General features: G+C 38.8%; 1 protein-coding gene across 3 annotated transcripts in view; it reads left to right on the top strand.

Moving 5' to 3' along the window:
- TMPRSS7 (transmembrane serine protease 7) overlaps positions 1 to 15,289 on the top strand; it is a 29,401-nt gene that overhangs the window by 11,670 nt on the left and 2,442 nt on the right. For 2 of the 3 annotated variants that reach the window (XM_064724620.1, XM_064724637.1), the window contains 9 exons: positions 298 to 410; positions 2,010 to 2,116; positions 6,719 to 6,855; positions 7,993 to 8,100; positions 8,697 to 8,807; positions 9,944 to 10,060; positions 12,411 to 12,588; positions 12,764 to 13,032; positions 14,135 to 14,271. In XM_064724620.1, the coding sequence (XP_064580690.1) occupies positions 298 to 410; positions 2,010 to 2,116; positions 6,719 to 6,855; positions 7,993 to 8,100; positions 8,697 to 8,807; positions 9,944 to 10,060; positions 12,411 to 12,588; positions 12,764 to 13,032; positions 14,135 to 14,271 (1,277 nt within the window). The remainder of the gene's footprint in view (positions 1 to 297; positions 411 to 2,009; positions 2,117 to 6,718; positions 6,856 to 7,992; positions 8,101 to 8,696; positions 8,808 to 9,943; positions 10,061 to 12,410; positions 12,589 to 12,763; positions 13,033 to 14,134; positions 14,272 to 15,289) is intronic. The other variant, XM_064724629.1, reaches the window with a different exon arrangement.

The following is a 15,289-nucleotide window of genomic DNA, read 5'->3' as shown; positions in this document are numbered from 1 at the left end:
ATTGGTATTCTTTTTTGCAAAACTGTCTTCAGTGAAATAACGTAGATTTTACAGGGTGTTCTTCTGGTCCTGCAGAGACCAACACTTATCCTGGATCTTTACAGCCTTTGTCTTCTGTGTGCATTATTGAGAAGGGTCTCTTTTTACAACTTGAATGCAGCTAAATATAATTCCTGACCTGCCCATCTCTGCAGTGACAGACTTCTGATAAATTTGGATGCTTTAGCCCACTGAATAGCTTTACTGAAGGTATATCAAGGTTTGCCCAATTTCGCCTCCTTTTATTTTTTTCCCTAGGGTGTGGGAGAACAATAGTGACAAAAGAGGAAACAGGCTATGAAGGGAGAATCACAAGTCCATATTACCCAAGCTATTATCCTCCAAAATGCTTGTGTGCATGGAACTTCCAGGTAGCGTTATTCTTTCTCTCTTAGGCACTGCTGTGTGATTTGGGCACATAGAGCTTAAGTAAAGCAAAAGTTATTGAATTGGCGGTAACCTGCATCCTCACAGATGCAGTAGTTTGAAGAAATGGTATTGCTGAATAGCTGGCTGTGCTCAAGTGTTTTGTATCAGCTTTTTCTCTTTCTGTGCACTTGTTTTTAAGGAAGAGAACATAGTTCCTAAGCTGTCCTATTACAAAGGTGAAGAGTTAAGAGTTTTGATATTAAGCCCGCAGAATAACTTCATGGCAGGCAATGCAAAACTTGACTGTTTTAAACTCCTCTCTTCCCACCCCCAGAAAACTGAATAAAAAATATGTACAAAAAACCTAACCTAGTTATTACTGCCACTTCTCTGGTATCTTTTCATATTAATTTGTCACATTTAAATCACATTTAATTTGTCTTCAGAATGGTCTGTCCTATCAACACAATCCTGTGGCGTTTGTTTAATTTGGTATCCTTTTCCTGCATCATTTCATGCACTCTCCTGAAAGTAAATTGCTGAAAATTGATGTTGTTTTAAAGTACTTCTATTTTCTCTGACATGAGTGTTTCCTTATAAATGCTGCTGAAATAAAGTCTCCAACTTAGGCTTTGCTCTTTAGTGTTTTCCTCTCTATGGAATGTAGCAATGGATATGATAAGATCCACTTTTTACCCATCTTTCTGCTTATGGTACTCATGCCTTGTTAATCTAGTAACTGACTACAATGAATAACAGCAATATAAATGAAGTCCAGCTAGCTTACAGCCTCTTCCTCTTCTAAAATGATGAGGTGATTTTTGGGGGGCTAAATTTACAGTCTTCAGTTCACCCTGGACTTCTGATAGAAAGGTTTATTGCTCAAACAAGTTTCATTTTCAGTGCTGTATTTTCGTGCAATATTGAAAATTTGCTCATTTCCCAAGTTATATTTTCAATAAGAGAGCGGGAGAAAAATTTTCATTTCTGGAGTTTTGCCCTGAATCAGTCCTTGTTTTTAAATGAACACTGCTTTGCCATGCAAAAAAGGCTCTCTTCCTTTTTATGAAAGGAATTTCCAATTAAGTATGAACACTTGTGATTTTGCTGGGTTTAGAAATGTTTTGTAAAATACGAAAGAATGCATGGCTGCGCAGGTGCTAGCAGAAGACTATAATAATGTGGTAGAAGTAACTCCTAGCATTATAAATGTGACACAAGCATTCCAGGCAGTATCTTAACTCTAAAAATCCTCTGAGGCTTTGTGTCCTTACACAAGTACATTTGGATGTATTTGAGTGCTTTGATCTTGATACAAAAGCTGCTTTCTATGGCCAGTGGCTCTCTAAAGATGAGAAGACTATTGGCTAGAGGGGGAGAAAGCCTGCAGCTGTGGTGGGCCTGTGCCAACCCTAGACTCAGGACTGAATAGCTGGCAAGAGTGTAAAGTGCTGGCTGTTGAACTGGTGAAGCCAGCACAGCTCCCAGGGTGTGGCAATGCCAAGCTCCGTAATTCCTGAAATACGTTTATACACTTTTATGTTCTATGCCCACAAAAGGAAAAGGAAGACTGCTTGCACTATCTTTCTTGCTCACAACAGACCCCATTGAAGAGCCTTGGTATAGCTCTGAAATTCCATAACTATGCCATTAGTGAGAAGAATATTAAAGGCTGTGAGCGAGGATGGTGGAAAATTAATGAACACATGTAAGTACTCTGCATGGATTATTAATGTAATGGTACCAAATAAGCCATCCCATTACTACTGCAGCTCACTCAGAAAGCTTCCACAAGGACAGAAGTAATTCACTGGGGTGTCCTACCATTCTTTCATTTTAGCTGATGATGTAACAATCCTTATAAAATAAGTGTGTGTGTGTGTGTGTGTGTGTATGTATATATATATATTCTACTGAAAAGTACCAGAAAGATGAAGACAAGAGTCTGTGGTACTCTCTGGAGAGAGAGAAATGGAAAGAGTTGGGTAAAGATTGGTGTCCTGTGAACTCTAAAATAAATCTGTGTTTTCTGGGGCCACTAAACAAGGTCCGGTTAAAGCCCTTTTAAGTGTAATTTAATTCTATGATTGCTCAAGAGAACAACAAATCTAATTAACTTCTTGGTGAAAGCTGTTGCAATGATTGGGAATAGAACTGTAATTGCTTCCTCATTCCAGTCACTGACTCTTGAAAGAGAAACTGCACAAAGTAGCTTTCAAGAAACCACTGTTTTTGAAGTATTTTTTATTCAAATATTGCTGCTGGTTTTTAATTAAGATACCACTGCTTTCCCAGCATATTGTCCATCCATGCTTTTCTCAGTTTCGAAGTCAGTATCTTTAGAATACTGGATGATGAGGCAAGGCTAGATTTAAAACATCCTTTTTTTTTTTTTCTTAAACTTCATTCAGATGGGAATCTCAGTAAGATTAGTCTTGAAACTTAAGTTTCTGAACTCACTACTGAAACTAAGTGAATTAGGCCCTTAAGAGTACAACTGAAAGAATTACAGAGAGAATAAAAAGCTTCATCTGTTCTTGAATAGAATGTTGTATTTATAGAGCGAAAATTCAATTTGAATCTCCTACATCTGTGCCTTGATGAGAATTGGTTGCTGGACTAGATGAGTACATAAAAATACCAGTCAAAACACACTACATGTAGTATGTTTGTGTGATTTTTGGGGGCCTTTTTACGAAATAAATTGAAAGATTTCTGATATTTGGGATGTTTGAGATAAAAAACAAAGGCAAAATCTGGAGGAAAATATTATAATAGGATCATACTGAGGAATTCTCTGACAGCGAATCCTGAAAGAACATGAGCAGCTTTTTGACAAACCTGCCAATTATGCATTCCACAGAATCAAATGTCCATGGTATGATTCTTAGAAGCGCACTCAGGGTTACTTTTGAAGTACTGCACAAGGACACACGCTTCTGCTTTCTGTTGCAAGTTGCTGGCTATAGTTATAGATCAAGACAAGCTTTCCTTTGAAAGACTCTGTTTTTCATTGAAAATAAGGCTTTTGAACCTTTTTTTCTGTCCTATATTAACTTTTGAAGGGGAAAAATATGACTTCAAGCATGAAACCTGGTGATGTGTGGTTTTTTTTTGGTTTTGTTTTCCAAATTTTAATTGTTAATGAAATGGGGTGGTGGGGTGCAGGCAGGGGACCCCCTTTCTTCAGCCTCTTGCCGTTGCAGCCTATGGGATGTTTATTCTGCTATCTTAGATAAAAATGGTTAAGAAACTTTGGGATATTGATATTAGTAAACCCTGTGAACAAGCAGGTGGTGCAGATAAGGTTCCATCAGACCTCCAGGGACAGCTTTCTCTAACCAGAGACACTGAACACGACCATGCAGTTCTTCCTTGTCTTTCTTCCAGCTGACATACAATGCTTCACTGCCTTGTCAAAGAAGTTACAGCTGATGAACTTCTTACTTAAAATTCTCAGAGGCAGGAATACCAATGAGTGTCTTATGAGGAGACTACCAGAGCTTTATGTGAACACAAAGGTGCTTTATTTGTCCTAAAACTGTTAGTGCAATATGCCCTTGTTTCTGCTACAGCATGCATGAATCTGCTTATCCCCTGAAAAATTATCCTTCTCACTTCTCCAACATATGGGTGGGATCCTCTTAATCAGTTTCTCTCTGGAGCAATGACACAGAGTTACAGATGGTCCATTTGCCCTGGACTTGGATATATGACCAGTAAAACACCAGCAAAAGGCTCCTGAGGGCCTGTAGCTTTCTTTTACCAATCCCATGATCATATGGCCTTTCACAATGTGTAAAGGAGATGTACCTGTTTCAGCTTTTCCACAGATGGGCAGTAATTTCTTCTGCTTTTGGGGAGATGAATTTGTTTTATTTGTCTGAGAAGGGCTCAATGCAGACTTTAACTTTTGTTTGTTTGCTTGTCTGTTTGTTTGGTTGTTTGTTTGTGGCTTTTTGTTTGTTTGGGTTTTTTTATATTGCTAGGGTTTGTTGGAAGGAAGACTGTGTCGGTCATTGGCAGAAGAAGAAATGTAGAAAATGTCTGTGAGCTGCTTGAAGGGAATCAGACTGGTAAACAGCATTTTGCTGTGCACTTCGACAGGCTGTTTTAGGTTGGGAGCATTGGTGACGAACACTAAAATTGGTGACAATTAGACTTCCTGTTGTAGGGAAGTCTGCACTCAACACTGATAGATTTGGCGGGTGGGTGTACGGGCTTGAAGGCAAACCAGCAGGCGGAATTAGCTTCAGATGAATATTTTGCAAGAGCTTCCAGGTCAGAGCTACAATTTAATAGGAAAATTGCAATAAAGGCAATAGTACAGAAACACTGGCCTAAACAGAGGAAGTCAGAATACGACCTGACACCCTGTTGGTCAGGGTGGGAGTAGCAGTCCAACTAAATGGTGGCTGCAATGCCATTGGAGGATGGATACAGCCTTGTTGAAGCAGTGATCCTGTGAAAAGGTCTCCTCTTTCTCTGGAGATCCAGTGGTGGCTGTCAAGAGTCCTCTGGGTATCAAGTGCTGCTATTGTGGTGTCCCAAGCCCCAAATTTTTTACAGGCAGGACTGTTTGGTACATCCCCCAGGGCAGGGAATTCCACAATGCGGTAATGAAAATCTGTGAATCATTCTGGGGAGTACTTGACTTAGCAGAGTTGGCCCCCTCAGAGTGGTGATTGCCTCCCCAGAGGGAGTTATCAGGATTCTCTCATTTTAGCAGCTCACATATATGGTAGTAGAAATATGTACTTTTGATTACACCTTACATTGTAACCCAAGACTGTAGTTAGTGGTGTTTTTTGAGGTTTGAGGGTTTTTTGGTTGTGTTTGGTTTGGTTTGGTTTGTGGGTTTTTTGGGTTTTTTTGGATGGGTTTTTTTTTTTTTGTTATGGTTTCTGTTTTGTTGGTTGGTTGGTCGGTTTGGGTTTTTTTGTGGTTTTTGTTGTTGTTTGGTGGTGTTGGGTTTTTTTGTTGTTTGTTTTTGGTGGGTTTTGTTTTGGGTTTTGGGGTTTTTGGGGGTTTTTTTGGGCTTTGAGGGTTTGTTTGCTTGCTTCTTTGTTTGGGGCTTCTTTTACAATTAATTTTGCTATAGTAAGAAGCTGTAAAATTAACTCAGATTTTTGTATCTGCTTCCAGGATGTCAAAGAGAAGTCTTATTTTCTAAATTGTTTTCTTCCTTTATTTTTCATATTGCTGGAACAGATGCCCCTAGATCTGTTGACAAGATGTTTGATTTTAGTACAGTGAAATAGGGCATACATGAAAACATATGAATGTGTCCATTCCCTTTGGCAGACCTCACTGGGATGCTCAGGACACTGAGGCAACATCTGTTCACATGGAAATCACTGACCAATTTTTCTCCATTCGGTGACATGAAGAATAGTCCTGGTGCAATGTTTGATGTGGAAAAATACACAAGGGGAATATTTACTTCTGGCTAATAGTCCACTGCTCCATTTAACAATACAACAATCAATTTTTTTCTTTTGTTCTTTGCGTACATTTTGTTGTCAGTGAGTGACCTTGTACTGCTGTCAAACAAGTGTGTGTGCCAAGTCTGCGAAAAATCAATGCAGCCGCCTGTGCTCTTAAATCTACTTAAAATTCATATGTACTTTGATTTTGGCAGGAATATTAAAGCCAGATGTTTCTCTTTTAAGTGTTGCATTTTTGAGACATTTTAGTTGAGCAGAGGAGGGAATCTTTATTTCCACTTCTAGAACATCCTGTACTGTTGATGTTCACTGATTTACTAACTCTAAAACAGTCTCCATTTTTAAAATAATAATTCAACAACCTTTCCCTTGTCAAAGAGGCTTTGTTTGGTTGTGGGGATTGTTTTTTCTTCTTTGCTTTTTTTTTCAATCTAGTTTTTTGTTGGCCCAGCCCCAATCCCCTGGTAGAGAATGGCATATTTGATGAAAGGAACATTAGAAATTCATTTAAAATGGATGGATTAAATATTTGCTGGCATCAGAAAGTATTTTGGTTTCTCTGAGTCAAGTGGCACCTAGGCAGAAGTCCAAGGAACTTCTTTGCCAAAATAGCAATTTAAAGTATATGTGCACTCAAGGCATTCTTTTTAGGACTATTTATTTGAAGGTGGAACATTGAGAAGTAAATTTCCATAATGTTAATGGTGGATGAAGGCTGGGTAGCTACTGAGAAACAGTTTTGGTTCTTAATTAAAGTATGGGAGTTGACTGTATTTCTGAATTTCAGTGGTGTTGACATTTAAATTGTATATAAGGCAGTTTTCCCATGAAGGCTGCTCTAGAACTCGCCTGGACACTTTCAGGTACTGTGGTTACTATGTTGATCACCAAACAGTGTTCCACGTCACAAGTTCTGCTGTCAGCGTGGAGTTGCAGTGCAGTTCGAAGGTCTCTGAGAGGCCCCTGCTGGTGGAATATGGCAGTTATAACATCGGCCAGCGTAAGATGGATTTTATCTCTTTCAACCCTTCTTTGCAATTCAGATCTGTAAAGTAGCATTTTTTGGGTCCAGTAGAACCTAATTAAGTTTATGCAGGAAATTACCTGTTGGGTTTCAGTTAATTTTCTTTTCTAATCTCACTAAGTCAGATGACTAACAAACAAAGAACATTTCTAGGCTGTGCATCTAAGGTTTGTGAGCATGTGCAGCATGCTCTGCTTTCCTGCATGCACACTGTTCTCTTCTGCACAGTCCTCAAAGCTTCCTGCATGACTATAACCATGGTGCAGTCAGTTGAAGTCTGTTCCTGTTTGTTTTAATCCCCAACATTTTGTTTACAATTTTTCTGTTGCTATAAGGCTTATAGCTAATGAAAAGAGTACCAAACAACCATCTGCTTATATCAGTGTTTCCATGTATTTATATACAATGCGTGCAAATCAGAAATCTGAGCTGAAAAAACAGCTCAAAAAATTGATAAACTCTGAGACTGAAATTTTTTCAGTCCTGTAAAATACAACCTGTTTACTGGTACTTTCTCACCTGTGTTACTTTTACATATTCTTTTTAAGGTGGGAGAGAAGCAGTACTTTCTAAACATAGTTACTTGTCGCATTAGAGGAACTCTCTTCAATGTGTATATGTAGAATATTTAAAAAGAGGAGAAATTTGATTATTTTAGTTTATAAGGCAGAATTATGTAGTTCATACACCTCCTCAACACAGGTTATTTACCAAAGTTGCAAAGTGCTGCAAATTTTAGTTATTGGAAGTGAGATGTCCTTTAAAACAAAGATGGTCTTCTAACTAGTCTTGTGTTGCACCATAAAACACTGGCTTATTTGTTCCAGCCCTAGAGAGCCTTGGTACATATTCCAGGAACAGCTGAACTGGAACTTTAAAGATATTTTTTTCCTCTTCTTTAAATCCCAGTTTTCAACATTTGAATTCAATTTAAGTGCTGGAAATATATACAGACTGTTAAATTTAGATCAATTTTATTGTTCCTTGGAGCAGCTTAGTGACTGTAAATTGAAACAAGCTGGCAATATTTGTGAAAAATAAATCATGAGGTTTGGTTGTCTGGTTTTTTTGTTGTTTTGTTTTTATTATTTTTTTTCCCTTTTTAACCTCCAGCATGTCCACCTGGACATTTCAAGTGTTCTACTGGCTTATGCATTCAGCAGATGCAGCGCTGTGATGGCATAAACAACTGCTTTGATGAAAGTGATGAACTATCTTGTGGTTTGTATTCACTTATTAGAGATCTTGACTGGAAAACAGTGAATGTATTCTCTAATCTTAGAAGGCAACTGAAACAAGGTGAAATTTTTTAATGAGAATAACAAAAGATGTTATTCTTTTGTACATCTGGGTACAGACTATCTGTCAGTCTCTTGAATGCTAAATTCATAATTAACCGGCAAGGGACAAAACCAAGAATAAAGAAGATATGCACTGGAGAGCACGAGGAAGAAATTTAGATGTGCAGTAATAGCTGTAGTAGGATGTATTTCCATTTGTGATAAAAGCTGGCAATTATTAATGAAGTTCTGTGCCATTTTGATGTGAGTTATTTTTGTGGGGGGACAACAAAGAGGGGTTCACAGAGTAGATGAGAGTGATACTAAGCATCACCACCTGGGGCACTCACTCAACTCCTTTGTGCTCTATTTTCTCCATGCATAACGTGGCACTGATGCCCATCCTTGTATTGGAATGTATTGCCTTGTATTGCCCATCCTTGAAGGAATAAATGTTGTACCCAGACATAGTCAGAAGGGGATGTGTTAGCACTTACAAGAATGCTTCTGTACCTGATTTGGCTTATATTTTTAAAGTTGTCCCTGAGTGGAACTGTAACTCCAGCTTTGCAATACAGGACAACTTGCTTGCCTGCAATGGAGTAAGTGATTGTGAGAATGGAAAAGATGAGCAGAACTGCACCCACAGTAAGGCTGTTCTCCTGAATAACTTTTTCCTCTCTTTTGTCATCTGTCGATTCCTGACTTGAATTCTGGATGCTGCATTCAAAAGGTTAAGAGGCACTGTCAAATCTCACTTGGGCTATATAATTCTGTTTAATTCTTCTGATACACTTATAAACAAGCCGTTAAAGATTTTAAACTATTTCTTTTTAATAAGTCCATGAACATCTGTTTCTGCAAAATACTGGCAGAAGAATTAAGTACTTCAGGTGCATGATGGGGATCTAGGGATTTAAAATGGAAGCTGAGATTTTATCTCTTTACTGCATAATCTGTGCAAATTAATTCCTGGATCCATTTTACCATCTGTAAAATAGCTATTACAATGATGGCTCCTCTGTCATAGTTCTCAGGGTTATAAGGCTAGCAGAAGCTGTAAATTTGGCATTAGACAAATAAAAATTTTGAATCAGAACCTTCTTGAACTTTTTAGAGTAAATGGATGCTGTGAGGTGTGAAAGGGACTTATGAAAGGGAGCACAACTGAAAAGTTCTGCAAGTAACTTTTTAAAAGAAAACTTTTTTACTACTCCCACAAGACAATCGGTTTAAATGATTGCAGGATACTTCTGTCCATCGACAAGAAAAATTGTTTGGGTTTGAGTGCATTTATTGCAAGTCACAGGGAAACAGGAAAATGCCGAGTTTTGGGGTTGCTGTTTTACTGGATACAGTAGTTAATAAGGCTAGTTAATAATACCAGTTTAAAAGGCTGCTTTCACTGCAGTCTTTCATTTCACATTTAATACTGAACTACAAAGGAGAGCTCCTTTCCAGAGTACTGGACGTTTTCTCTTGGTATCCTTACACTCTACATCTAATTTTCACTATTATATCTGTATGTGTTACTGCTGTGGGAAAAGATGGGAAGAAATCTTTGTTTGGACTTGGCCAAGTAAATGCCCACCCAAGTACAGATGCAGTTCTATTTGAATAGTTTATTCTGTTTAGAGGTTAAGCCATCCCCACCAAAGTGCTTTTTTGGTCATATTACTTCCTACCTACTAATATATGCACATCTTCTATCTGTGCAGACATGTCTTTGTGCATTAAGCTGAGCTAATGGTTGTTTTGGGTTTTTTTCCTCACAACTATTTCAGGTATTCCCTGCACCAACCACACATTCAAGTGCAGGAATAATATTTGCATTAGGAAACAATATGCAAGGTGTGATGGGACTGTGGACTGTGTTGACGGAAGTGATGAAAGCAGCTGCAGTAAGTTTCTTTCAAATATTCATCTTTTTGAACTTTGAACTTTTTACACAATAAATACCTTTATTTCTTCCTGTTTTGGAGTGGGTACAAGTTGGGCTGCAGGTACTAAATTTTTATTGCATTCTCTCTGCAATGGTTGGGTAATGATCAGCTATCAGTTGACCACAGATCTAGTTTCAGAACTTGCCAAGTTCCTGTGGGAGGATGGGCTTACAGTTATGGGGAGCCTTAAAAAGCTGTGCTACTTATTGCAGCTGTGCTGAGGATTAGGGCAGCAGGGTTAATTACAGAATGAACTTGGTTAGTTGGGGAAGCAGCAACTTTTGTTGTCTGCAGCAATGCCAGGCATTTCATTGAAGTTGAAGTGTATTTGGACTTCCAGAGTGATACGGCTGCAATCGGAAAAAAACCCACAAACTTTTCACTTCTCTGATTCTTCCAGATGGTGAAGACCCCAATACTTCATAGCATCAAGTCAGGTTCTACTCTTAAATCTTCCTAAAGTAACCTCTGTACAACCTTTTAAGTTTGTTTTGATGTAAACAGATGATTGTCACTGTAGTAGCAATAAAAGTAGGGTTAGGATTAGTTGCTTAAACTGAATGGTCTCAAGTATATTACATAACATGGATGTGTTGGAACAAGTCCAAAGGAGATTTGTGAAGATATCTGTGGGCTGGAGCACCTCTCCTGTGAAGACAGGCTGAGACAGCTGGGGTTGTTTAGCCTAGAGAAGAGACAGCTTTAGGAAGAAGGCTTTTAGCACCTTCCAGTGCCTAAAAGAGCCTACAAGAGAGCTGGAGAGGGACTTTTCACAAGGGCATGTAATGATAGGACAAGGAGGAATGGCTTTGTAATAAAAATGGGTAGATTTAGATATAAGGAAGAACTTTTTCACTGTGAGGGTGGTGAAGCCCTGGCAGAGGCTGCCCAGAGAAGCTATTGATGCCTCATCCCCAAAATTGTTCAAGGCCAGGCTGGATAGAACCCTGAGTAAGCTGGTTTAGCGGGAAGGTGTCCCTGCTCATGGGAGGGAGGGTTGCAATTAGATTATCTTTAAACTCCTTTCCAAACCAAACCATTTTAGGATTTTGCCTGACCCTCAGCTGTCTCTGGCTTGCTGCCTGTATGACAAATCTGTCAGCACTTGCCTTGGATCCAGTAGGATGTCTTAAGAGACTAGCCACATGCATATTTTTATTTGGAAACATTAAAGCTACATTTGACTTTCTGGATGTGTTCAGGAAAGGATCCAGAAACCTGTGTGTGGGAGTGTGGGACTAAAACTCCTGAGCAGATGCACAAGCACTAGGGATGGACAGAGACTCTACAGAAGGGCCTTTCTTCCTTGCTTTTCCAATTAAGAGTTCAGATTTTTGTGCTGATTGTTGCAGAGTTTTGTTCAGACATGGCTTATAGGAAAAGGACATACAGCTGGTTAAAAAGTAAAAGGCAGCTGTAAGCAGCAGGTTCTCAGGCTTTTTCCTTAACAACAATAAACACCATGTCCTAGAGTAAAGTGATGAGAAAAACATGGTGGAAAACATGGAGGCCTTGAGAATGGTCAATAACAAGTCAACAGCAGGATGAGAAAAACAAGTATTAGCCTCAACAAGAAACCACAGGTATTGACAACAAAGGAGGGGTTGGTGTGTAATCTGTAACCAATGATGAGCTCAGGTTTTGCAATATGTATGAGCTTAATTAACACTACTATAAAAGTGTGTAAGCTGGATCAATAAATTGGAGTTCGATGCTCATCAATCGGATGGTCGTCTCCCTTCACTTTCCTCAGCTGATGAGACATGACTTCTTCACCTGTTAGTATTATACATTGTCAGTCAGTCATTTCCATACAAAATAATGATTGTACCACCTTGTTTGTCAAATAAATATCCAGTCTCCACATACATTTTTCTTGTATCGTTCTCACTGTTTTGGCAAGTGTTTTGATGACGTTGATTTTCTTTCTGGTTGGTCTCTTTTCAGGTCAAGGTTGGCAGTATCAAAAAGAGATGAGGGTTTGCCTATTTGTATATATTCACTGTGATGCTTATTAAATCAATGGATCCCTTGACATTTTTGACACAAGAAATATTTTGGGCTAATTTCTGTAGCAGAGATAGAAAAGGGACTCAGTAAAATTTCCAGACTGGTGCCTTTTTATGGAGTCATCTCTGATTTAACTGATAGAATAGCCAAAGAGAGAAGTTTTATTATTATAAAAGGGGAATGAAATAGATTTCAAAATATTTCAAAGTGTAATATTCTTTCACGCCATGTGTGGGAAGCCCCCTCATTAAAGGAAAGTACTGGAAATGGAGATTATGACCTGAAATATCTCTTGCAGGCTGTGGCAATAGCAAGATCAGCAACCTCATCCCTCGGATTGTGGGTGGCTCAAACACTGAGGAAGGTGAATGGCCCTGGCAGGTCAGCCTTCATTTTGTGGGAGCTGCTTACTGTGGAGCATCAGTGATATCAAAAGAATGGCTTGTGTCTGCAGCCCACTGCTTTCAAGGGAGCAAGTAAGCAGTCTTCCCTCTATATCTGTCCCAAACATGGCCAGAATCCACAAGTGCCTTTAGGTTCTGGAGTTTGAACTGCATGGAGGTGCTGTGTTCTGCTTTTCCCAGTCCTGCTGAGAGTGACTGTTTTGAGGTACTTTTTTAAGACAAAACATCTTTGTTTGCTCCCACCCAGGCTGGCTGACCCCAGAGCATGGCGTGCCCACCTGGGCATGCAGATGCAGGGCCATGCCAAGTTTGTGTCTGCGGTGCGGCGGATTGTAGTGCATGAGTACTACAACAGCAGGAACTATGACTACGACATTGCGCTGCTGCAGCTGAGTACGCCCTGGCCGGACACCATGGGCCACCTCATCCAGCCCATCTGCCTACCTCCCTATTCCCACAAAGCCCGCAGCGGGGACAAGTGCTGGATAACAGGTTGGGGCCAAAAGCAGGAAGCAGGTGAGTTTTATCCCTTCCATTGATATGATTTTGTTCCAGGAGCCTTCACAGCTCGGGCAGTGTGCATGTACCTTTGTATGCTCAGGAAACTTGGCTGCTGGTCCCATGGATCTGAATGCCTTTCATATTGTGTTGTCAGTGTAGGGAGCTACACTTACACAAAAATATCACAGGGTTATCTTTCCCTTCTTTTCCCCTCAGAGGTGTGGGACACATGGTGTGGTTTCTCTTTGGCCTGCTGGTTAATCATATGTAAAATTAAGAATCTGGTTATCTGAAAGATGCATGTAATGTCTCAAAAAAAAAAAAAAAGGAGGGTGTATTTTTTCCTGTTTCCCTCTATTCCCTTTGTGAGCTTCTATAATACAAGTGCCAAATCAATCTTTTAATTTCAAAGTATACCTTATTACATACTAGCTTTATCAAATCCTAAAATAAAGTTTTAATATGTAAACCAGTGCTTGCATATCTGAGTAGGCAGGTGAGGGCTTTTTTGCTATAACCAGATTTTGAAAGGATCACCTGGCGATGAGATTGGGTCTGCTGCATGGAAAGGAGGGGAAATTTTAAGTTAATTCTGTTATTATTAAGTTATATACCTTACAGAAAAGAGGTGTTTCACCAAATCTTTCAGATAGAAAGGAGCAAATGTGGAAATTGATTCTTTATGCTGCGAGAATTTGCATCCTGAAACTGACTCATAATCTTAATCTTGAATTTGGCTCCTTCATATTATGCTGCCCTCACTGCAAATCTATCATGTGATGGTCTAAATATCTTTGTAAAATTCAGTTTCCTTTTTGAAATGAAAAGAGAGCAAATTAAGAAGTCTTGAGATGTTATGGGGGAAAACAAAAAAAAAAAAAAAGAAAAAACATTTTGGCCAATCCTAGTGATTATGCCATTGTATTTGGTGTGTCTGAAGGACTCAGATCACATTAAAAAATTGTCTGATAGTTTGAAGAGCCTTTCTGCTCTGTTGCAGTTAGTTGTTTGGAATCTGGAATAAATCAATAGTCAAAGGTATCTATGGATATTTTCTAAAGACTTCTTGTTTTATATTTCAATAGATGAGTAAAATGCTGTTGAATTTGTTTTCCAGATGATGAAGGTTCAGCAGTTCTTCAGAAAGCAGAGATAGAAATTATTGACCAGACATTATGTCATTCCACATACGGGATTATCACAGCTAGGATGTTTTGTGCTGGGCTATCATCTGGGAAAAGAGATGGGTGTAAAGTATGTACCTCAGCAAACTCTGCAAGGAACTTATCTGGTCTTTCATTGCTGCATGAGGAGGTGTAAAGTTGACTGGCAGACCACTTTGTGGTCAATATGTTTCAGTTCTGAAAAAGAGGAATATAAGTATTGTCTGTCAGCAAATCTCTTCTGTGGATGATTTCAGAGTTCTGCTGCTTTATGTGCATGAGTAACATCACTAAATTTCAGTTACAGGTCAAAAGCCAATCAAACTCTAAGTCCCAATAACAAGTTGAAATCAGGCAATTTTCAGCATAATAGACTCTCAGCTGAAAAAAACACAAACTGAGAAAGTAGCTTGTGTCTTTTCAGAATCCCTCCCCTCCAACTTGGAACTACAAGACTGTATAATGAGATGCAGACAATTAGGCATAAATTTGCAAATGTAAGATATTTCTGATCTGGAAAAACTGAAAGATGAAAAATGTAAAGTGCTGAATTTACTTCTAGTGAAAAGTAGTAAAACCCCATAGATACGCTGTATATATCTATAAGACACTTAATATTACAGATCTTATATGCCATATTGTATTATACTATACTTATATAAACCATACATATTTACTGCTAAAATAGTAGTACATTTACTGCTGAAATAATAATAAACCTATTTTTTTATGATGGAGATCTTGAATCTTCAAGATGTTCTAACTTTCACTGATCTACATAAAAATGAATAAGCCTACAATGGCTGAGGGAGTATAATGCTCCAGCTGTTTTTTAGAGGTTAGTGAGGCCATTGATATTAAGTATTGTTTTCAGTAACTGGAGAATTTGTTTATTTATGGCCACTCAAGATATAGCCAGGGAAAGACATCATTTTGGCTGCATTTTTGTAGAGGCAAATGACTTGTGTCTGTGTCTGGCAGTTGTTAGAGCTAATCAAATTGTGGTATTCCTGTTTTGTGAAAAGTGCTGGTGTTCTACTTTTGTCCTAGGAATGAAGGAGAAAACTCACAAATTTTACTCTCTAAATGTGAAATCCTTTTTGTCATGG

Source organism: Zonotrichia leucophrys, chromosome 1 (genome assembly GCF_028769735.1).
Source record: "Zonotrichia leucophrys gambelii isolate GWCS_2022_RI chromosome 1, RI_Zleu_2.0, whole genome shotgun sequence".
Lineage (NCBI taxonomy): Eukaryota > Metazoa > Chordata > Aves > Passeriformes > Passerellidae > Zonotrichia > Zonotrichia leucophrys.
The sequence above is the reverse complement of the archived record's forward strand: the minus strand, read 5'-3'. Positions and strand labels throughout refer to the sequence as shown.